Genomic DNA, 23,364 nt, shown 5'->3' with positions numbered 1-23,364 from the left:
AACAAAATGATGATGAAGACACACTTGAAAATTTTAACTCTCTTGAAAAATTAGAGGCGATAAAGCCTTGATCTGCATTCCTGACACCAAAAGCAGAGCTGTGTGCAAAGCAACCCCCTTAAAATCCCAGCCTTTTTGCATCTCTACATCCAGCATCCATCAAAGGTTATAACCTCCTTGCCAATTAAAAGAGCCTGAATTATTAAATTGTTCAAGAGACTGCTGATTAATTATGGCTTCTCAAGTACTTTTGAGCTACAGTTGATATGCATTAACTTTCTTGGGAATATATTATTTTCTCATTTTCAGTCAGACTTTTCATGCCAATTAATTTGATTAAAGCATCTCCCTCTCTCAAAATTGAAACCTCATCAGCTAGTACAAGCACAAATCTGGTCTGGAAGACAGGCTGAGTGTTTCTTTGATGATACTTAGGATTTTGAGCTCTCCCAATGAACAAAGAGAAAGTTGTGATATCACCTGATCAAACTCAAACTGCAAAATGCTTCTGTCTTTCTTTAGAAATACAATCCTTGCCTCCAAAATCCTGGGGACTTTTTCTCAATGCTTAATCCAAACTCACAGACATTTGCTTTTATATATTAAAAAAATGTATTTTAAATATTTATGTATATTATCATAGTATATAGATTGTTATACAGTAACATAGCACTAAATTATACTACTATACACAAAATTATATTAAAATATACTCATATGTGAGTTATCTAAAATATATAGTATTATTATGTTACATAATAATATGAATATAGATTACATTCTTGTTTAACATGCTATATAAATACACTTTCTAATACATATTAAAATATACATATATATCCAGGAAGAAATTTTTCAGACAGCTTTGCTGGAAACTCCTTACTTTCATTCCTTCTAGGTAAATAATATAGAACTGGAAACCTTACTTACTTGAGATACACAGCAAGGAAAGGCCTTAATTCAGTTCAGTTAGCAGATCACAAAACATCTATTTTTCACACAAATGCTTCAATTATGGCTATTGGCACCCCAGAAGCTCCAAGTTAAGTACACAAAACAAAAAAAAAACCAAAAGTTAAAGTGCACCTGGCACTCCTCTGACTCCTCTGCAGTCACAGGAAGAATAGAAGGCTTTGCTGGTAATTTCAGTTCATACGACATTATACTCCACCTGAAAGAAACATAGGTTTCCAGACTGTTCGTTTTACACTCTCTCCACTATATTAACAAAAAGAAAATTCACTGTCACACCACAGAATATCTATGTATAAAAATGCATCTTAATTTGTAGTTGTAAACTATATGGGTAAAATAATTAGAGAGATTAAAGAGAGATTAAATTAGAGATTAAAGGTAATAATTTGTTTAATTACTCAGATTATTTTGTAGTGATTTGATTATCAGTCTCATCTGTGAAAAACTCATGGGACATTCAATACAGGGCATAAAGATTTTCTGGAAGAAAACATTCACATTATAAAAGAATTTGTGCAAACATACTGCAGAAGTCAAAGGAAACTAGACATCTTCCTAATGAAAAATCTTTAAGGTGACATTAGCTTTCCATCTCAACTAGAGGAGGCAGGCATGACAACAAAGCAAATGATGAAGTGCCTTCCTTGATGTATATTTTTTTTTGGTGTGGTAGAGGACAGCACTTGACAGCACAGATAGTATGAAAGCACTGATAGCAACAACATGCTTCAAAGCCTGCTGAAAAGAGCAAGTAATCACTGTAGATGGGCCTTGGGAGCAAGTCTATTGAAATTAGACCAATAAATGAAACAGAGTATATTTTCATGACAGAAAAGGGAAAATATGACTTAATCTACAAGTTTTTCAGAATCTGAGGATCAGTAACAAGCATTTCTCTACATAGTTTGCTATAAAGCAATCAAGTAGTCTGCAGAAAAGCTTAAAATATAAAAAGGCTTTTTTCTCTCTATTTCATAAAAATAACCTTAAGTAAAATCCCTTATGATGACATTCAAGTGTTTGTAACTAGAGCAAGAAAAGAAACACTCATGAGAGATAGGAATAACGTAAGAAATACTCCTCTCAAAAGTAGTGCTAGACTTCCATTGGAACAACATGATCACCATCATCTCTGATTTTTTTTTTTAATGGGGTTGCTGCCTTCCTTTATGGATGAAAACGACATGAAACTAGGAGTGGGAAGATCTCATTTTTTTTACTAAGAAACTGCCTCAAACAGAAATATTAGTCATGGATCCAATTAGCCCAGCATCTTGTCAACAGCTGATGCCTCAGGAAAGGGTGACAGCACACAAGGTGAGTTTTCCCCACATCCAAGGACAGAGAGCTCAGGTTTTCTAAATAAAGAAGCCACCATTTAATGGTGTTTAATAAGCATGCATGGAGTCCATAAAATTGCTCAAATCAGTTTTTAATCTATACAATTTCTTAATGCTCACAACTTCTTATAACAGGCAGTTATGCAGCTCCTTCAGCCAGGCAATAAGCTGTCAACTTTTGAACATGTTTGGACAGCACAGTTCCCAGTTCCATCAGCCACTCATCCCTCTGACTCTTAGCTTAAAAAGCAGGTCAAAGAGCTGTCCCCATCACATCCTTCATGATTAAGACCTGCACTCAAAAAACAAATCCATTGAACACCAAGTCTCTAAGAGGGATTTTAGGCCATCAGAAACCCAAATAAATACAATTTAAATCTCACAGTAAGTGATGCATATGTACATTTAGGTTTACCTGTCTAACATTTTCGTGCTGGCTCGTTCTAGTTTTTCCAAAATCTGAGGAAGCTGCGTATCATCATCACAGGATCCTCCCCAACCAAGGACACGAGCAAGGTCATTTCCAGTACCAAGGGGTAACACTCCTAACTGACACTGAAACACAACACAGGAACAAATCTACTATTGAAAACTAGAAAGAAAATACAAGTGGTTACAAATGCATGTTATTTCAATCAACAAATGTTAATTTCATAGCTGATGTCTAAAGCCTGTAAGTCAAGTTGTGCTATTCTGCTACAACTCGTCCTGTTTATAACAGTGAAAACTTGCATTAAACAGTAACTACTGAGTTTGCCCCATGCACAGGGATACAACAAAGAACCAAGTCAAGGAAAAGGTAAGCACACAAAATTAAGTCTAGTCAGTCTAGGCAAGGAAAGTAAATATGCACACTTGCCTGCTTGTGCAAGCTGAGCTTATCAATTTCTGACAAGACCCAACCCACGCTTCCATCGCCACCACACACAAGAATCCTGAAGTTGTCAAACTTCTGAAATAACCGCAAACTGCAGAGAAAATGCAGACCTAGTTACATCCATTAGCAAGAGAGCAGTGACATTCATTAGCAATTGCTACAAGAAAATATTGTACACAGCATCTTTATAATCCTTTTATTGTTGAGGGCTATGAGGATACAACCATCTATTTAATTAACCTATCTGCAGTCCATCTGTCACTGTATATTCCACTTATACTGACATTTCTGATAAATAACATGCCAAGTTATTCTTTAAAAAAATCCCTTGATATTGTTTTCAGGATTTTATAAGTCTGATTTTATTGATTTTATTAATATTTTTTTAAAAAACAAATTTAAGTGATAAAATTGCAGCTGCTCCATGCTTCTCACTTCAGCCAGAAGCATAATGCACCACTGGGGATTTTTCACGAGAAGAGGGTAAGACATAATGACAGGATGTGCTCCACAATATGAGTGGGCTTTTGTGGGCACAGGGCTAACTAAATGTAAGGAACATTTAAGCAATTCTTAAACATAAGGTAATCACAACAATATAAGACAAATAATACAAGTATTTAATATTATATCCTTAAAGCCAAATGCTCCTTTCACTTCCTATTGCTCTTCCTCCTGTTCTCTGACTTTTAACATCTCCATAATACAACACTTGGACAGTACAGAAAAGGAGGACAAGAGAGACAGAAAATGCAGAAAGGTAAGGCAAAGGGAATGAGATGTGAAGAAGCAGGCAAAATGTAAAAAATAAAAGGGATTTAAACTGAAAAAAAAAGGAAAAAAGAAAAAATTGGAAAGTATACTCTTAAAATACTAACAACAAAGATATTTGTTTTTAATGCATGTTATTTTCCAGAATATGTATAATTTCTGAACCATTTTTAAAAAGTAACATATCAAAATCATTAATTTTTTAAGCATTTATATTTTTTTGAGAGAAAATAATGTCACTTGAATACGATGGGCACATACCTAGTCAGAACAAAAGAAGCAGATATTTAAAGGGAAAAAATGTTGATACCAGAGCAATTTATCCTATCCTGAGAAACAGGAGAAAACCCCTAGCAATACACTGACTCATAACATGCACCTCTGCTTTTTAGATCAACTAGAAAAAAAGAAGACATCAGTGCAACCTGATGGAATACCTGCTAAGGATCTCTCCTTAGAAACTGTTTGGGAGAAGTACTTAGAAGCACCTGACATGAACTGCAATTTCTGCGCAAAATCAAAGTGAGCCACCTCAGCCATGGCAGAACAATATGAAGGAAGAGAACTTGCAAACATATTTTTCATACTGTCTCCTTTCAAACACTGTCTAATCAATTAAGATAAACGTTATCTGTCATTATAACTACATGTACAAAATGCTAGCTAAAAGTGACTTGGATTCAGCTCAGATTATCAGGGTTATAATGAAAAGAATATTACAACTCAGAGTTATTATGATGTGTCCATAACACAGTACTAATTATTATAATCCACATCTGTAATCAATTGTATTATTTACACACTGCTTGAACTGAATTTTTGTGGATTTGCTCCATCTACTCTTTATCATTAAGTATAATTCTGCATATTTAAGAGTACAAAAATTAGTGCTTCTAGTTGCTATAAGTGATAGCATTAGGCCATTTAACCACATCACTATATTTGAGTGGAATTGAAATAGGCAACAGAAATATGGGCACGAATTTAATCTTCATTAATGTGCAAAGATGATTGAGTTGTGACTACCACTATGCAAATTTCATCACTATCTCTCCAACAATCAACCCTTAGATTTTGGGGAGAAATGTCTGGTGGTTTTAATTGTGTTCTTGCTCCAAATTCTTTGGGATGGTCATTTTCTTGACTATTTCCATATGTTGCATAAACCATATTTTGGACATACTTTTCAGGTGAAAAATTTTTCATGTACTTGCCCATTAACCCACTGCAGACCTCCCGCTGACATTTGTGTTCAGAATTTTAAAAGATACAGAGCACATTTAGACAATAGTCTTATTCCATAGCTACACACAAAAAGGTCAGAGGAATATCAGAATTATGCATATGAAATGGAAGATGAGCATCTGGCAACTGTGCATAAAGGTAAAATCAAAGTTCCTGTGATACAGGAAAACATCTGCACATTTATATCAGTTTTGAGCCTTACCAGTTAACAGAAGTCAAAGCTAGCCAAGAGGTTTTGGTTTTGAACTTTTGAGCTTTTCTAGAAGGAAAATGTTATCCTACAAACCCTTCACATACCGGAATTTATCTTGAAATTCTATTGCCTCTTAGATTTTAATTAGGAAGTCAGAGTAGATATTGGTGATGGAATTACAGCAACAAGGGGATATAACACTATAAAGCCAGGGGAACACAACACTATACTTTGCACCTAATTCCCTGGTGGAAAGGCTTGCCCAAGGTTTCCAAGGTCATTACCCTAAGTGAGGTCCTCCATTCATTAAATCGAAGACCTGAGCTGGATTTAACGACTGTTTGAATCGACGAAGAAACTTTACTCCCTGATTGTCTCCACTCTTTGAGTTAACAAAAACTAAAAGAGGACTGGCACAGGATGGCGGGCATGTGGCTTTCCAGAAACCTGTAAACATAGTTAGAAAGAATGAAATAAATAAGGTTTCCTAATATGAACAACACAAAAAGAAATCATGGGAAAGAGGAAGATAGGGATGAAGGACAAAAGGAGTACATTTTTTCATGCATAATGTAAATGCTAAACTGAGTATTAGTCCTGCAAGGAAAATAATTACACAAGATTTACCAGTTCTTTTTTTGTTTATTTGTTTGTGGTATTTTCAGTGCCTAGATTTAGTAAAATCCTGAAGACAATAGCTTTACTGTTTTTCAACTGTTATTAACCTTTTAGAATACTTCTTAAGTCTCATCTTCACAGATTGTTATCACATAATTGAATATATATTTCAGTTACAAGTATTTGGTTTTCAATCTTATTTTGTTTTAACTTCACTGGGTTGAATGGGATCATTCATGTCTGTATGAGCTTTTTAAGAGTGCTTACAGATTTTAAAAGTTACTTGTACTCAGTTCCTCCCAGGTAAGACTTCACATAAGAGCCTTTTTTTCAGACTGAGATTATACTATTCAGTATAACAGAATCACTGAACAACAGAAGACCTTCAGCTGTGATTCAAAGCTTATTAAAGCCAGTGCAGGTCTTAACTAATTAGAGCAGGCTCTCTACAAGGTCCTTAGTGAGAAGGACTAATGGACACTGTTGTCACTAACATGACCAGTCCATGGAGGTAAGTGTTTCCCAGCAGCACTCCAAAATCAGACATCACATGCATAGGTTTTGACATTTGTCTCCAGCATTATTTAAATGATTATGTTGTTTTCAATTACTAAAAAAATACTAAAGCTACAAATAAAAAAATTTCATTAAGGGATGCTAATTTAATTCCACATTATCATAATGTCTAATTTCAAATAAGGTTTGATTAATTAATTTAAATGCCAAGAAAACTAATTTCACATATTGAACGATCTTCCTAGCATGAGCAATAAATGACAGCATGATGTCTAAGACATCACAAAGCAAATAAATAGAGTGAATATATACAGCATACACAATCACTTTTACTAACTTCATGTAGCAAAATTTATGTAATTGCATTCATGGGGTTGGTCTACTTTACCATTGACAGAAACTATAAAATTAAAGTAGTTAAGACTTTGTGATACTTTTTTTTTTAAAACCATTCTCTGCCTTGAAGTGCAGTCTCCCACTGTTGATGTGTCTATATCCTGGACCACCAAAAAGCAGCTCTGAGTTTTATCTGTGTGTTGCAGGATTTTTACACTGCTTATCTTTAAAAAAAAATAAATCAGAGAAGCTATGGAAGCAATTCCTCTCTTAAGCCTGCTAAAGTAGTTGTTGGATCTGAGCTGTTCAGCTAACTTACCTATGCATAATGCAAAATTATCCAAAATTTGAGAGCTCACAGAAGGAGTGGTGTATGCTAGGCTGGCATCAGCCCACTTCATCTGAGGATTCTGATCATTTACTTGAAATGTTTCTAAGGGTCATAAGCAAAATGGAAGAAAATTTCTGCTGGGGTAGCTTTAAAAACATGCCAGTTGAATAACTCTCTAAAAACCTACACAGAAAATTATACTTCTCTCTAAATTTGCAGACTGCATTCACCTGCTCAGCAGAAGGATTTTTGCCTTGAATATTTGCATGGATCTCAACAGGCACTGGAATTCCAGAGGTACCACTGAACACACCACAGTACTACGTACCATCGGAGTCTATACTGTTTAGTGCTGTTGGAGGGATGATTGATACCTTACATTGGCCAAGTGGACATTTACGAGGGTACAGATCTTTACAGGCCGTGTGAACCTACAAAAGAAACAAAAAGTTATTTTCCTGCAGCGGAATTTTGAGGTGAAAATACAACTGATTCTGTGTTATCTATGTAACAAAAATGGACTCATATTTAACATTTAGGTGTAGAGGGAAAAGGAGTGAGACTAAGAAAAAAGCCCAAATGCTCAACCACAGAGCCTTGTTACTAATTCAACAAAACATTATTTTGGAGAATTTAATCTTCAGCTATCCCTATAGGAGATAAGAATCATCCTTTCTAGGGAATCACTTCCCCCATCCACAAGGAAGGAAGAAGCAAGCTCCCAGCATCTGTGCTGATGGCAGCAGGCTAAACAATAGCTCTGAACCTGCCTGGTCCACTGGGGCCATTCTGGGAGACACATCTGCATTAAAGCTAGCACACCTAGCAAGCCACACCCATCTCCCAAAGTTGGGTTGCATAAACTCCATATTGCAAAGGTCTTTTCCACAGATATTGGAAAGAGAGGCACATGCAGAGGTGGCTGCATTTCACCAAAATATCAAGTTGCCTCTGGAGATGCCAATCATTTTCTATGGCTCATTCACAGAGACTTGGACACCTATATGCCAGACTGCTAACTCGCATAAGAAACCCATCTTTTTAGACAAGTTGATACCATTAAGAGAAAACTATATATTGGGGAAACAGCAGTAGTGAGTTAGAGAATTTCAATCAGCAACCTATAGATTGCCCTGAAGAAGAGAAAGTCAAGATTTTGCACTAATAAACTCATTACTACATTAATATTAATAAATATGAATATAACATATTATTAAAATATGAATAGAGCAATATCTACAATAAAAATATAAGAAAGTAACATATTAGGCATAAGGAACAGGCACCTGAGCATTCAGTTAACAGCTAGAAGAAAGCAGAGAAAACACATTGGAGATGACAACACCTATTAAAGAAACCTGCATCTGTGGGTGTATTTAAAATTGATTGTGCAAGTAGGACAGTCATCAGAAATTCTGAATCCTACAGAGATCTGAGTTTGCAGAAGCTGCCTGCTCCTACTTAATCCAAAAGCAGGTTGTGGAATGACAGAACAAAAATAATGGCAGGCAGTAAAGCTGTCGAACGGCGAGATGCTTGGATGATGCTCAGCACACTTACCATAGCTTTACACCAAAGGCACTTCCAATCCTGCAGGCGTAGAACACTGCCACAAGTCTTGTCACAGACGGCACATTTGGCACTGACAGGCAGGTTTCCCTCTAACCACTGGTGAGGCATCGCTATCTGTGGAGAAGGAGGCATTAGAGTTAAGGACCCAGAAAGGGAAATTAAAGGCTTTTGTCTCTCAAATATAGGTGGATTTAAACTACTTCTCAGAGCTGTACCCTTTCATCAAAGAAGCAGGTATGCTGGTCAGCCAGGATAAGGGACACTGATGTTCAGAAGGCAACTGCAACAAATGGACCACTCTGGTGTTCCACATACTAGGCAGAAAACATGACACCTGAAGAAGGGACACCTGTCTCACTCATGGTAGCAATAAACCATAACACAACAGGGCAATTAAGTCCAGAGACTCTGTCATACAAACAAGTTCCCACTCAGTTATGTTGACTACATGACACAAACCAATTAAAAATACCTAAAATTCATAAAAATAGGCAGGACAGCAGAATTCCTCTGTCACTTCACTTACCCACTCACCAAGGCTGGTAAGTCACGGCTCTCTAAAGCAGTCCCAAATGCAGTGCAAAGCTTTACTCAGTGCACTCTTTGTCCCATTAATACCATGGGCAACTCAGGACACTCAGGTGTTCAACTTAGTATCAGCCTTCTAAGAAGAAGCTTCACACCAGTGGTCCATACACAGCTGTGTTTGTAAAAATAGTCCATTTATCACAATCAACCTCTCATAGGCTTTTGTTGTTTCTCCTGCTAATTTTAAAATTCCTGCTTTCATCACCAAAATCCCCTCCCAATTCAGTGAATTCCAAATGGGTCTCCTGGGGAACTGCTCCAGGAAAAGAGGACAAAAAATACATTGCCAAAACAGCATGGTAACAGTGCAAAATACTACCTTTGCTTAAGAGCAATAGGAACTTCTGGGAGCAATTCTCCAGCTGCAGAGTTTCTCCACATGTGGCCTTTAAAATCTTGTAATACATCTGCAATCTAGTGCCCACAGTTGCTAGACTTGTCTTGTGAGATAGGAATGCAACTTTTGCTCTAAATACCACGTTAATCTTTGAACAGTGTTCAGGAAAATAGCCACCTACCATTTACTTCAATGGGTCACATGGGAATATTTCTGTGGTTGGGCTTTTTTTGTTTTTCCTAAAGAAGAAACAGCTTTGGAAAATACTATAAATATGAATAGTACTTACACCATCTTCATCTTCAATGATGTCTTTTCCAATTGAGGCTAATGTAGTCCATTTGCAGTTATTTGTTGCTCGGACAGCACATCTTTTATGTGCTTTAAACTTACACACTGCAACACACAGATAAGCATATATATCCTGTGTTATTTGCTGTATTTCAGTGATGCATACCTTTAAAAAAATTAAATATGGATATCCCATAAAATAGCCAAGTACATATCACTTAGTGTTGCACACATGACACAAAACAACTAAAAGAAAATTCAGTTCATAATCACACCTGCTTTAACTCTCTAAACTGGGTTTAACTGCTTAGCTGTAGCCCATGCTAAATGTGCCCTGAAACCCACATTGGTCCCCATTTTTTCAAGTACAAGGTACAATTTATCTTTAACTATGAGTTTGCCTTTTCCATTTCTCCAGTAACATGACTCAGATATCTGACTTAAATTTGCAGGAACTCATGGAAGACTGTTTTACAAAAGTATTTTGAATCAGGAGCTCTGTTTCTTTGCTCAAAAGACGCATTTGGGGCACCATGCTGGGCCTATTTTTCTCAGAACATAAGAAAATGAAGGGTTTATGTGGTGATAATTTTATTCAGGATACTGGGGATTACGAAATTTTCCATGAGCCTATATCACATCAGGAAGAACCTTTCTTTTTACTGCATTCTTTATTATAAGTCTGCTAATTGGAATATCCAGCATAAGTGTGTAGTTAGGCAGACATTCTGACAAAGAACAACTATTTGAATTTTGTTCAACTCAATTAATATGCCTAGCTAATGATACCATATTAGACCAAACAGACTGACGCGCCCAAACCGTGGGTATTTCTTCTACTGGGAGTGCATGATGTAATTCTATTTAGAGTGCATTATATAAATTATTTTGGCAAAGAACCATTAAAGGTTTATGAGAACTAGCCAGTAGATCAGAAGTAGTAGTCTCTTTTCAAACAAATATTTGACAGGAAATTATCAAGGCTTTGGCCCATCGCTTATCTACCATTAAAAAACATTAAGCCATGGTACAAAATGTCTTGTGAATAATAAATTTTCCATTTTAATTCCACTGATCCATTGCCAGATCAATTTAAAAAGTGAATTGAGACTATGTAAGCAACATCTGAGTTTGAGAGCAATCCTCACTGTTCTGGGAGATGTGTGAAAGTAAGTGCTCAGCTCTCACTTTCTTACTTTCTAGAAAGAAAGAGAAGGAAAGAAAACAAAGAAGTTTCATTGCTTGTATAGTAACTCTCCCAGTCATTTCAAAAAGCAGCATTCATATAATCATAGAATTATTTGGGTTAAAAGAGACATTTAAAGATCATTTAGTTCCTGCTGTAGACTGTGACATCTTTTACTAGACCAGGTTGCTCAGAGTTCCATCCTGGTCTTGAACACTTCCAGGGATGGAGTGGTCACGACTTCTCTGAGCAACCAGTGTCTCACCATCCTCACAGTAAAGAATTTTTCCTACTGTCTAATCTCAACCTACTCTCAGTTTGAAGCCATTTCCCCTTGTCCTGTCCCTACATGTCATTGTAAAAAGTCTCTCTCCATCTTTCTTGCAGGCTCCCTCCAGGTACTGGAAGGCTGCAATTACATCACTCTGAAGCCTTCTTTTTCCCAGCCTGAACAATCCCAACTCTCTCAGCCTTTCCTCACTGGAGAGGTGCTCCAGCCCTCTGATCGTCTCCATGGTACTCCTATGGACTCGCTCAAACAGGTCAATGGCCCCAAACTTAAGAAAGGCATGGATTTGTTGGAGCACAACCAACACAGACTCAAAGCATACAAATATCCCATAACTGTCAACAACAGGGTTGACTCACTTTCTCTAAACAGTTCAACATCTCATTGTGTGTTTGCCAACCTAAGCTGGTTCCAAACATCTAATTAAGCCAGCTCCCACAGAAGCACAGAAATAAAGTCTGTATTTTCTAGTGATGGACCATGAGCAGTTTTCACCATTTGCATGTTTCAGAGAAGATATGCCACTGAATTCAGCTCCCTATTCATAAATGATAAGCACTTGCTGTGCCACACAGATTAAAATACAACAAATCAGGGATGAGGGAGAATAGAAAATTACAAATTACAAAGTAATAGAATGTTCAAACCCTACTGAGCTATGACTGAACTTGATCTTAGGAACCCTGTATTCAGCCTCTTTCTCAACAAGGCAAGGACAAAATCAATCCCAGGCTCTGAAGAGCTGCAGCAAGCCACCCTATACATGGCAAGTGACAGGTAATGTTTGCTTTGTAAGTACTACAAATAACCTACCAACCAAATTTCAGATCAGACTCTTTGGGTCACCCCCCTGCAACCTCAGTATCATGAAACAACAATTTATGTTAGTCTAAACATTAAATATTACCAACAACAATAACCTTAAGACACAGATGCAACTTGCAAGCAAAGAAAGGAAAATTTTGAATCTAACCTCAATATTAGTTATCACTATGACCTAACTTCTTTTGTCTCAGATTACAATGAATCCCATTCATGAATCAGTCTGATATCTGAAATCTTTTGGAAAATATGCAGACATATGGGTAGACATCAACTGCCACTACTTCGCCAATGAAAGCTAAAATATGAGAAAATCTAAGTTACTCAGGAAACTTAACATTGCAAGATAGTTTCTGAATGCAGGTATGCAGTCATCGGTTGTATGACCACATACTTTTAGAGAACAGGACCCTAAGTCACTGCATGTAATGGATGGTTCTCAATAAGTATAGAGTTGTGCCATACTCTGCTTCATAATGATTTTCAACAGGTACTTGTCTTACTGACCAAAAGCTAATGTAACACTACTTTTTAGCCATCAATATTAATTTCTTCATGGCCTTTAAAAACAAACAAACAAAAAATTTATTTAATCATTTTATATATTAATAATTTTATAATTTTAATTTTAATTTTTATCCTCTAAATTTATTTATTATAATTTATTAGTGTTGTTGTTGTTGTGCCCAGTAGCATTACTACTACAATTAAGACTTTTTTTAAATACTGTATATCTTCAAAGGATCAGGAATTTCAGAACAGCTTCAACTGATTTTTGCAGTGATAGAAAACAGCATTTCCCTGATACAGGTTGCTGGTTATAAAGAATGCACAACTACTGATTTGATCAAAAATCTTATTGAAATGTTTTCCCTGGCATCACAGAAGGGTATCTGTGATATAAAGTCACAGAACTGTTTTCTACTACTCCTTCATTCTTTAACAACAAACATCCCTTCCCTTTTTTGCTGCTTCATTCACTATTCACTCTCCAGACTGTGCACAAAATATGGCAAAAGTATCAGAGGCAATGACTGTGCAAGTAGTGCTCATACAATTCCCTGGGCAATGGGTAAGAACAACAGGGTTTTGTGGGTAAAACCCCACAATCATAATGGAAAGAGACAAAGTGCACAAATGCATTTGCAGAGGTAATTTAATCCCAGTCTTTTCTTACTGATTGACTTCATCATCCTAAAGTGTTCTTACAACATTGTGCGATTCATCACAGGACAATGCAGTTTAAGAGAGAGGTTTCTCCCACTTATTAGCTATACTTGATATTCAACAATCAAGATCCTGTCATGATAAACAAAACGCTACATGAAAAAATAAATTTCTGAGAACAATCATAAACGCAGTGTTCCACTGGCAATGACTGAGATAGAAATGCAGTACTGATGCAGAGTAACTGAGGTCACAGAGCTCTGGAAGAGTCTCGGTAGATAATGATATATCATTCTTTAAGCTTCTTTGCCTAAACATTCCATACTGAAGCTAAACTCAGAGGAGCATAAAAACCAAAACCCTTTCTTGGTTCAGCTGATTTGGGATAATTCCTAAAGCAAGGCACAAAGATCATAATTACTCTGTCCTAGTAAATACTGGATGAACATTGCAGGGATCAGGCCTTTAGCTAGAGCAACACAACACAGAGACAAAAGGAAGAACCTGTTGGAAGAACAGCATTACATCTCAAAGAAGAGTGTGATTAATTTTTTTTAGAAGTCAATTGCTTGTTGAGCAGTAGTAAGAATGAAGTCTGGTTTGTTATAACTTACATCTTCCGATTGATATACATACCAGTTCTTTGACTTCTAAAAAGGTGCAAGTTCACACTAGTCTTTTACCTACCAAAGGTAGGTATTCCTACACTGGTTTCCACAAGTCTTAGAATGTCTTCAGGGTGGCAATTTGGCCAACCTCTGCAAAAGGCTGCTGGGATGGAAGGTGCCCTGAAGAAAAAGTCACCCATCATCTCCAAAAGAAATGCTGCTTGATTTGTAGTCAGACTTTAAAAAAAGCAGTTGTGCAGAAAAACAGCAATTTTAAGAGAATAAAATATTACAGGACAACTAAACTATAAAAAGCTGCAAGATATCAGCAATGGGGTTTATTTTAACCTGTAGTTAGGAGTCAAGAATCAGACCCCAAAGACTCTAAGCTACTTTCAAGACAACTTGGTGTGCCAGTAACCCAACCCACTAACAGGAGGAAGAGCTCAATTATCTCTTGAAAGAGCCTCTCATGCTTTTCAATACAAGGCATAATAGAGTAGCCTGGGATCAATGACCACACAAATAATTGAATTTTGTATAGATATAAATGGATTCCCAGTATAAAGCAGTGCTGGAGGTTTGAAAAGCCAGGCATGAATATTTAAACAGGTTTTTTAAATTATGTAATGGGGAAAAGCAGCACAAAACAAGTCTGGGGAATGTTAAGACTCCAAACTTTCCAGATTGTCCTCTCAAACTGCATAGACTGCTAATACAGGTAAGATAAAGAGAAAAGTAGATTATTAAATGCATTAGAAGTGCACACAGCAGAAGCAAGTATCAAACAAAAATGCATTTTTAGATGAAGCAGTTAAGGATGATGGGTTTTAACATGTATACATAATTGCAGAGAAAGTATAAAGTATTACAGTAAAAGAGTCAAATGTCAAATGACTTAGATTAGGTATATAACTAAAGATCTTATTTTATTAAAAAAAAAAAAGAAGAAAATAGATATAAAATAGAAGCTAAGAAGTTAGAGGAGGTAAACTTATTAACAGACAAAAGAATATCACAGTATCTACATGTAAAACATTCCAGGTCATACTTGATTATGAACAGTGGAACAGTGAAAGGAAATCCAAATCATTTTCACAAGCCACTTTTAAAAACTGGCATCATAAATGTGGATAAATGTAGCATTAGTTTGTCATTAGTTATACAGAAAGGTGGCAAACTCCAAATCTGGAAATTATGGGAACTTCCCTAATGTAAAGTTAATGCCAACACCTGGTATATTAAAAACATATTTAGATGCAAAATTAAACACTGAAAAAACATAAAACAGTGAACTACATACATTAACATTGACAATTTTCAATAAATTACCCTTTTAAAGGAGCTATAATATTAACTTAGGAATGGATAAATTCTTTATGAAAGTCGTTCCTTTCCTTTGCCTGAGCAAACATAACTGTATTTGTACACAGAGGCAATACAACTGCATTTTAGTTAAGCACATGATACTTCCATCTGTCAATATCAGACATTGAGAATACCATAATTGCCTTTAAACTGTCCAAAGGACTTATTCACAGTGAAAAACATACACCAGAGAGGCTGGAAGTAACCATGCTACTTCTAATTTCTACAAAACGGGTTTGTCCTGTTCCCTGGCAACTGCACCATTAGCTACATTAAAAGCATGGACAATTTAGGGCAATGGGTTAATGTTGCCTTTGTAAGATTTTCTTAATACATATTATTATCCTCAAGTATTATAACAGCATCAATAACAGAAATGCAGTTGCTGTTGGGTTACATATATCCAAAGAAATCAAATTATGAATGGTGTAACTGTAACTCTTTTCTGAGCAGACAGCTATTTTATTAATTAAATATCTCTACGTTTCATATATCTCATAAGGTCACACAGAGACCTTATTGCTTTATTTTCTGCTGTCTCCTAACACAAGCAGACTTGTTACACTTTTCCATAGAACTTGCAGGAATTAAAAAATAAGCTGTTTCAGGCATATTGTAATTATTTGTTAATTAAATATAATTTCTAGCTAAATGCTGAAGTTTTGGCCAAACTTCCTTTTTCTTTGTGCTGAATTTCCCCTGTTGAACCATGAAATGCAGTCATCTACATCTCTACCCCCTCACAGCATGAGAGAATTTTTAAAGCAGTAAATCAGTGTGTACTGCAGGATCAGGCAGCAACAATAGCGAAAACAAGAACTGGAGGGCAAGGGTCATAACACTTTGTTCAGTGTTAAGAATGCTTTTAGACGGGGCAGAAAATACCATCATGATTTTTTTTTCCAGAGAAATGCTGATTCTGCAAACCAGTAAGACTATTTGGTTCCACATTTTTGATGTGCAAATCAAATAAATCCTATCTTTTCTTGTGAACCCTCCACCCTGTACACCCCATTTGCTGCAACAGAGAAGTGTTCTATTCTGAACACTGAAAAAGGCACCTGGAGCAACAGGAAGGTGAGGCAGACCATTAGCAGTCCCTCTGCCCGGAGGAGGGTCACTGTCATGTAGAGTTTTCTCCCTTCAGGCTCTTTTGTTACTCATTTTCAGGATCATTACTCATGCTGAACTTGCAGCCATCTGTCTACACACATAGCATGATAACCAAGGGAAGCAATCATTTTTTTACCTTCACAAGACAGGCCGTGAGAAGTGACTCCAGAGAGGCTCTCTCTGCACACGTTACAGAAGGTGGGTCGGGCATGGGAGCAGGCGTACCAGTTATGCATCCCTGAGAAATGTTCCACATTAAACTGTGCGGTCTAGTAAAGGAGAAGTTAAGACAAATTTGCAAGTACAGAACACAGCTACGGTGACTGACATTACGCACGGTTCCATATTACAGGGGACGACAGTGAAATGCTCCCCAAAAGGATTTTCCAAAGGGTATTTAGCCTGCTCTCCCTCCAAAATTCTAAATCCAAGTGTGATAATAAGCTCTCATTTTGTGAAGTTCTTAAGGTGAAGCTTCACTCTGACATTAGACACGCTTTTCACACTACTCCAGTTCCATGTCCTGCTTGATCTGTTGAGCCAGAACAGGTTGCACCAAGAAGGATGTCAGCTTACCTCATAGTGTTCTCTGGACTGAACAGACTTCAGAGAGCTTATCCAGTCCTCCATTTCTTTTCTGTTCTCAGCACACAATATTAGCCTCCTAAATGGAGTGATTATCTGCAAAAGATAACATATCCTGATTAATCCAGATAGTAAATATCATGACAAGCTATGACATCTAATGTACTCTTCCTTGTGAGATGATGCAAAAGGATGACACGCCCTACAAGGCAAGATCCTAAACACTTTAAAATATTTTCTTTAATGCACTACCAGCAACAAAAGAGTTTGTTTTTCCTTGTACAGTTCCCAAGTTTCAAATCAGGCTTTGGTGCAGGTCTCTGAAATCTACACTGATCATTACCCTTTCTCAGCTCTTTGTCTATGTACTGAGATTCAAATGCTCAAATGGCAGGCACTGAAATGCTAAAACAGCCATTCTGTAAATTGCTATTTGACTAAGACTGCAATCCTATTTCATAACTGCATCATAGCAATTGCAAGGTCCATTCCAATTGCTAGAGACAAAAACATATCAAAATCAAATGCCTGGAAGTCTTAAACAACCACAAAAGCTGTCATCATATTTCACTATCTTGTATATTGACAATATATTTACACAAATTTATACACACAAAAATATAAAACAGCACTTTTTATATCCAACTATATCAACTCAGTATAAGAACACACACAAATCTTTATAAAAAGGCACAAAGAACAAAAGAAAACAGTTGAAATCATATCCTACTAGGATAATTGAATGAATTCCTGGAACAAGTTGATGCTGGGAATTTTTCAGTGGTCTAGAGTTGGATTCTAGAAATCTGAAAATATTGTACCAAGGAGGTTCAGAGTACAAGCTGCTCTCCCCTCTCCCTAAACAGTAGAAAAATAATCAAAATAACAGGAAGGCAGCAGAAACTATCAGCTAACTCCCACTGAAATTATTTTGAGCACTGCATTAAAATAGACAAAGCAGTTACTTACATGGCAAAGAATTTAAAACAAGTACAAGAAAATAAGGAAAGTTATTTGTTTTGTTGTAGAAAGTCTGAAGAATAAAATTAAATTTTTTATCAGTATTATACATTAATCTATTGCATAGTATGTACCACCAACACTTGCAAATTAAATAAAACAGAGAAAGGACCAGCAAAAAATGGTAATTCTGAGTATTCTTTTAAATGCTACAAGCTAGACATTACAAGATTTGCACAATATCAATAAACATTTATCTACAGCTGCAGTTACTTACCCAGTCCCTGCCGTAAATTGTCTCTAGCCTTGATTTGTCCTATCCACTCCTTCATTAAACTGAGCTGCACTTGAACATCTCTCAGAGGCGACGTAACTGAAGTGCAGCAGGCTGCAAGTCACATGGAGGGGAGGCAAAACGCTTTGGGCTTGCCTTTTTTTTTTTAATGTACTCACTTCACATGGAAGGGAATAGTTTCTTTGTTTTCTGTTTCCTTCAATCTTGCTTAAGCTATTTAATAAGATTTATTAGTAGGTCTCCATGGCTTTTCCTAAAGAACAGTTTATGCAAAGAGCAATGCTTCTCTCATTAGTTTGGAGTCAAACAGACGCTTTATTACTTCAAAATGTTTTTCTAGGCCAGGTCATCCAATGAAGCCAAGAAAAGTCATTAAATCATAATATAACCCTGGCTCCAACAACCATCAGCATTTTGCTGAAATTTCCAGGTTTCAGTGGACACAGAAATCTTATTTGGGCAAATACAAGCCACAGGTTATTTCCTATTGTATAGCGTGAGATTATAATACAGATTAAATAATGATAAATCCACCCAAGACTCAGCACATTATGTCCACCCTGCTGCCACAGTTATTACTGATTCTAACCAGTAACCAGACGTTGTGAAATGCCATTAACCAACAACAGCTGCATTTATTGCTGAAAACTCCTGACTAATCTCGATCTTTTCAAGAAATACTTAGATATATATTACTCCTGTCTTCAATAGTACTGGTCACAATCCACTGCGCATCCCTCCACCCTTCCCCCACTCTGAAATTAACGCCCTGGTTCAGGTGCTCACACTTAGTTACCCAGTGGCAACGAAGACACCCTTTGGTACCAAAGGTTTTGTCAGGGGAGGGGTAAGTATGACAGAGGACCAGAACAGTAGCTCTAAATAACCAAAGTGGGACACCAAACTTCCTCTCAAAATGCCCTGCACACCCATTTATTGGCAGTCAAACCACATCACCAAACACTGCTAACCAAAAAGAGTAAACACACCAGAAAATCATATATTCCAGCTTCTTGCTAAAATCAGTGCAAAAAACTTAATGAAGTTCACAGCATTGCAGCAGTCTAACAGCTCAATAGGATATTGTCAATCACATGAATATAGGATCAATTATTATTGCTACAAAAATGAAGCGGGAAGTTGGAAGACGTATATATTTGTAAATACAATTAAACTACATATTCTCTTTGATTTACATATTTGCAACAACAAACTCCAAGAAGGTACATAGTAACATGAAAAAGACAAAATGCATTATATGCAAGAAGTATCAACAATGCTTGAAATTTTTTGAATAAAATAAAATAGGAATTAAGAAGCCTGTTTAGCTTCTCAGCTATTTCAGTCTACAAAATCATGGAGAAAATGTACTCTTATTATTTTTTAAATATTTCATGTAACATAGGAACTTAGGGAGCCAAGGAAACAGTTAGCAAACAAGTTTTTTTCCCTAAATGCAAAGCATTCTTTAGACTTCAAAAGTATTCCCAAAGGATGCTGAGGAGATGAAAAGTAAAAATGTCCAAAAAGGCATTTGAAAAATTCATCACAAATAAATGTATCATATACTATAAAAGACAATATCTGAAATCTTCAATTTATCAGGTCTTCAAAATTCCAACAATGAGTCAATGTTGGGAAGTGACTTAAGAGTAAGAATCACTGTATATGCTCTGCCGTTTCTCCTTCATTCTTTAGTATCTGCTACTATTACTATTATACTTTGATTCAACTTGGTTTTATGAGCTTTACACTAACTCAGTATAGCTTTTCTTGTTTATCCTAAATTGAGATTGACATCCTAAACCTTCTTATTTGCATTTATACAGATGGCATGCTTTCTTCTGAATGCTTACACAATGCTATGATTAACTAAGTGGGATGTTTGAAGTTCACTTACTAAAGACAACTGAACCTGTATACAGAAATAATTAAAATTAAATTGATGTAACTGAGCTCAAAACAATTTTCCTGCCATGCAAATTTGAATTTAACTAGTAATTTAATCTCATTGCATGTATTCATATTCAGAGTCCTGTATATTCTCTTCTACTGACCTAAGTCAGCACCTTTTCTTCAATTACATATTACCTTTTTAAACTTCACTGCTCCAAATAATACTATTTGTATGTTGCTCTGAATATGCTGAACTCTCGAAAGAAAGAAAGAAAGAAAGAAAGAAAGAAAGAAAGAAAGAAAGAAAGAAAGAAAGAAAGCAAGCTCTATTACACAATGCAAAGGAAGTGTTACAGGAACCACTGGGAGACCACTGAGGTAACATAAGAATAAGGTGCCAACAGTTCACCTGCTGACAAAGCAGGGGACAAATCACAAAAGATGAAGACAGTCAAAAGGTCTTAAAAAATAAATAAGATTACCTTCCTTTGAAACTTTTCACCATTGTCAAGTAGCCAAGAAGTCAGTGCTGATTTTGGAACAGAATTACCAAGAGCAGATACTGCAGTATATTGGAAAGTAATAAAACAGAAGTAGTTGGAATAAAAAACACTTTTAATGCAGTAGGCATTGGGAAGAGTGAGCATATACAGTCTTAAAAGTTGAATACAATCAACACAAACCCTAAAAAATCCCAGGAAATAAACAATATCTGAATGGGAAGTAAAACTACCCATTACTGCAATAATGTTCTTGCTCTGTTCAGAAAAGTAGGGGGATTTTTTTGAATGGGGAGTGAGGGAGAGAACAAGAGATCACTGTTCACTCTGCTACTGCAGAAGTCTTGCCTTAAGTTGGGATTTTTACACAAACACTACCATAATTTGGCTTCTAAAAATACAGATATACTCATATATATGTGTACATACACATCTTGAAATTACTTGGAAGACATTTCTACAGTCAAGTTTGGGACCACTCCTACAACTTTTCTTTCAGACTTATTAGGAACAAGCTTAACATCTTGAAAGGAAATAAAATTGTCATGAAATTCAGAATAAATTTGAAAGTCCTTTCTTCTTTCAGTGGGCATAACCTAATCAGTAACATTGTACATGCCTTCAGCCCAGTGGGTTTGGACTTACAATCTATAAAATAAAATCACAGAGAGCTTAATTAAAGCCTATTGCCTAATTTTTATTCTTTTTTTTTTTTTTTTTTTACTATCAGCAATATATAAGAAAATACAGTTCCCAAAGCTTGTTGGCTCCAGCTCTGGCTTCTTTTACTAATTCAGAATGAAGACACAGTGTTTGCTAATCAAGAGAGCAGTGCTCTATAGCTAAGTAGCTATAAAGCAGCTACTGTAAAGCATTCTGCCTCCTGCAACATGATATTTGCATTAAGGCACCTTCTGCCACTCTGAACTATTATCAGACATTACACTAATAGCACTTTGTATGGCCGATCTTGAATTAAATTACTAATGTAGAAATGTCACATCGAATCTGAAAGGGGTGGGGATATGGTTTTCCTGTTCTCTGGACAGATACTTTTAAAACCTCTTTTGGAAATAATGAAGAGAGGATGATACAGACAGAGCACCCCAACTCTCTCCTTAGGGACTATATTCAATGCCTGGGGCAGGAGTGTAACATTGAATGCTTCCTAACTTCTCTGTGCTTACAGATGTTGGCGAGTCAGTACAGGCAAATACTAGAGGAACATGCTCTGCCTCTTGCTTTTCCATTCCCCTTTTCTCCATTCCCCTCTCTCCATTCCCCTGTTCTTGTGCAGGTGGGTCTGTATGAGTGTGGCAGGTGAAGGCACTTCTACCAATGGTAGAAGTGGACTGCTGGGGTCATTGATGCTCCCACACCTTCCAGAACTTGTCTGCAAAAATCACAGTGATAACAGTTGGACATCTTCCTAGAGTATTCATAATTTCTTGGTTTCTGGATACTAAATAAATTATAACAGTACTGTCATTGTCAAAGGTGTAGTTAGTTGGTGCTTTATGGTGAATTGTCACTGTAATTTTTCAGGATAAGTCAAGCCAGGCAAAAGTATAAATTACAAAGATAGGGGAGGAGTTAAAAGCAAGGCGGGTAATAAATGGTTATTACATTTGCCTGACTACAATACAGAATTTATAATCAGAACAATTAGCTCTGTCTTCTCCACTAAAACGTTGCTTCCCTCTTTTTCCTGGCCTTCTCCTATTTCACTGTTCCCAAGCTCACAAATATTGATGTAATGTGTGGTTTTGGCTCCCACAGTAAAACTCTTAGGAGGAAAAAGAAAAGGCTTAGTCCCACACAGCATCTCTTACAACACACCAGAACAAGTAAGCTTAGCTAAAAGACAGGACAAAAATGGTTGCATCATTGGAAAAGGTAAAGGGACTTCATTCTGCAATAGAATCCAGCCTGGGTAATTTAGGTGGCTTATTTTACAGCACACTGAGCAAAAATGAAGGAGCATCACCCAGAATACAACCAGGCACATGGACAAGAAAGTAGTTGGGAATAGTCAGCATGGATTCATTCACCAAGGGGAAGTCATGTTTGTAACCTGTGATGAAATGACTGGGAGATGAGGAGACAAAGGTTCATCTTGCCTTCAGGAAAGCTTTCAGCACTATCCCCTAAGACCCTCCTAGAGAAGCTGATACAGTATAGGCTGCATGAGCAGACTGAGGTGTGTTGAAAACTGGTCACATGGCCAGGCCCAAAGGGTGGTGATCAGCAGCGCAGAGCATGGCTGGAGGAAGGCCAGCAATTAGCAGTGTGCCTCATGGGACAATACTGGGTCCAGGCCTGTTTAACATCTTCATGAATGATCTGGAGATGATGTGGTAGACTGTATCCTCTGCAGGTTTACTGATGACAGAACACTGGGAAAGAGCAGCTGATGATACACCCAAGGGTCACACTGCCATCCAGAGGGACTTCAACGGGCTAGAGAAATGAGCTGACAGTAACTCATTTGGTTCAATGAGATGTCCCAAGTCCTGCACCTGGGAAGGAACAACCCCAGGCATCAATGTACCCTGGGAGCCACCCAGCTGGAAAGCAACTTGGCA

The 23,364-nt window shown here is 36.8% G+C and overlaps 1 protein-coding gene across 3 annotated transcripts in view; it reads right to left on the bottom strand.

The window, feature by feature from the left end:
* DGKH (diacylglycerol kinase eta) overlaps window positions 1-23,364 on the bottom strand; it is a 66,988-nt gene that overhangs the window by 31,662 nt on the left and 11,962 nt on the right. For 2 of the 3 annotated variants that reach the window (XM_005420743.2, XM_005420744.2), the window contains exons 3-11: window positions 17,120-17,224; window positions 16,680-16,812; window positions 9,989-10,095; window positions 8,763-8,888; window positions 7,531-7,633; window positions 5,686-5,848; window positions 3,175-3,283; window positions 2,731-2,870; window positions 1,087-1,171 (exon numbers count right to left, since the gene is read on the bottom strand). In XM_005420743.2, the coding sequence (XP_005420800.1) occupies window positions 1,087-1,171; window positions 2,731-2,870; window positions 3,175-3,283; window positions 5,686-5,848; window positions 7,531-7,633; window positions 8,763-8,888; window positions 9,989-10,095; window positions 16,680-16,812; window positions 17,120-17,224 (1,071 nt within the window). Of the gene's footprint in view, window positions 1-1,086; window positions 1,172-2,730; window positions 2,871-3,174; window positions 3,284-5,685; window positions 5,849-7,530; window positions 7,634-8,762; window positions 8,889-9,988; window positions 10,096-16,679; window positions 16,813-17,119; window positions 17,225-23,364 lie in introns of those variants that run through there. The other variant, XM_014306920.2, reaches the window with a different exon arrangement.

Source organism: Geospiza fortis, unplaced genomic scaffold, assembly GCF_000277835.1.
Source record: "Geospiza fortis unplaced genomic scaffold, GeoFor_1.0 scaffold194, whole genome shotgun sequence".
In the NCBI taxonomy this organism is placed as follows: Eukaryota; Metazoa; Chordata; class Aves; order Passeriformes; family Thraupidae; genus Geospiza; species Geospiza fortis.
The sequence above is the reverse complement of the archived record's forward strand: the minus strand, read 5'-3'. Positions and strand labels throughout refer to the sequence as shown.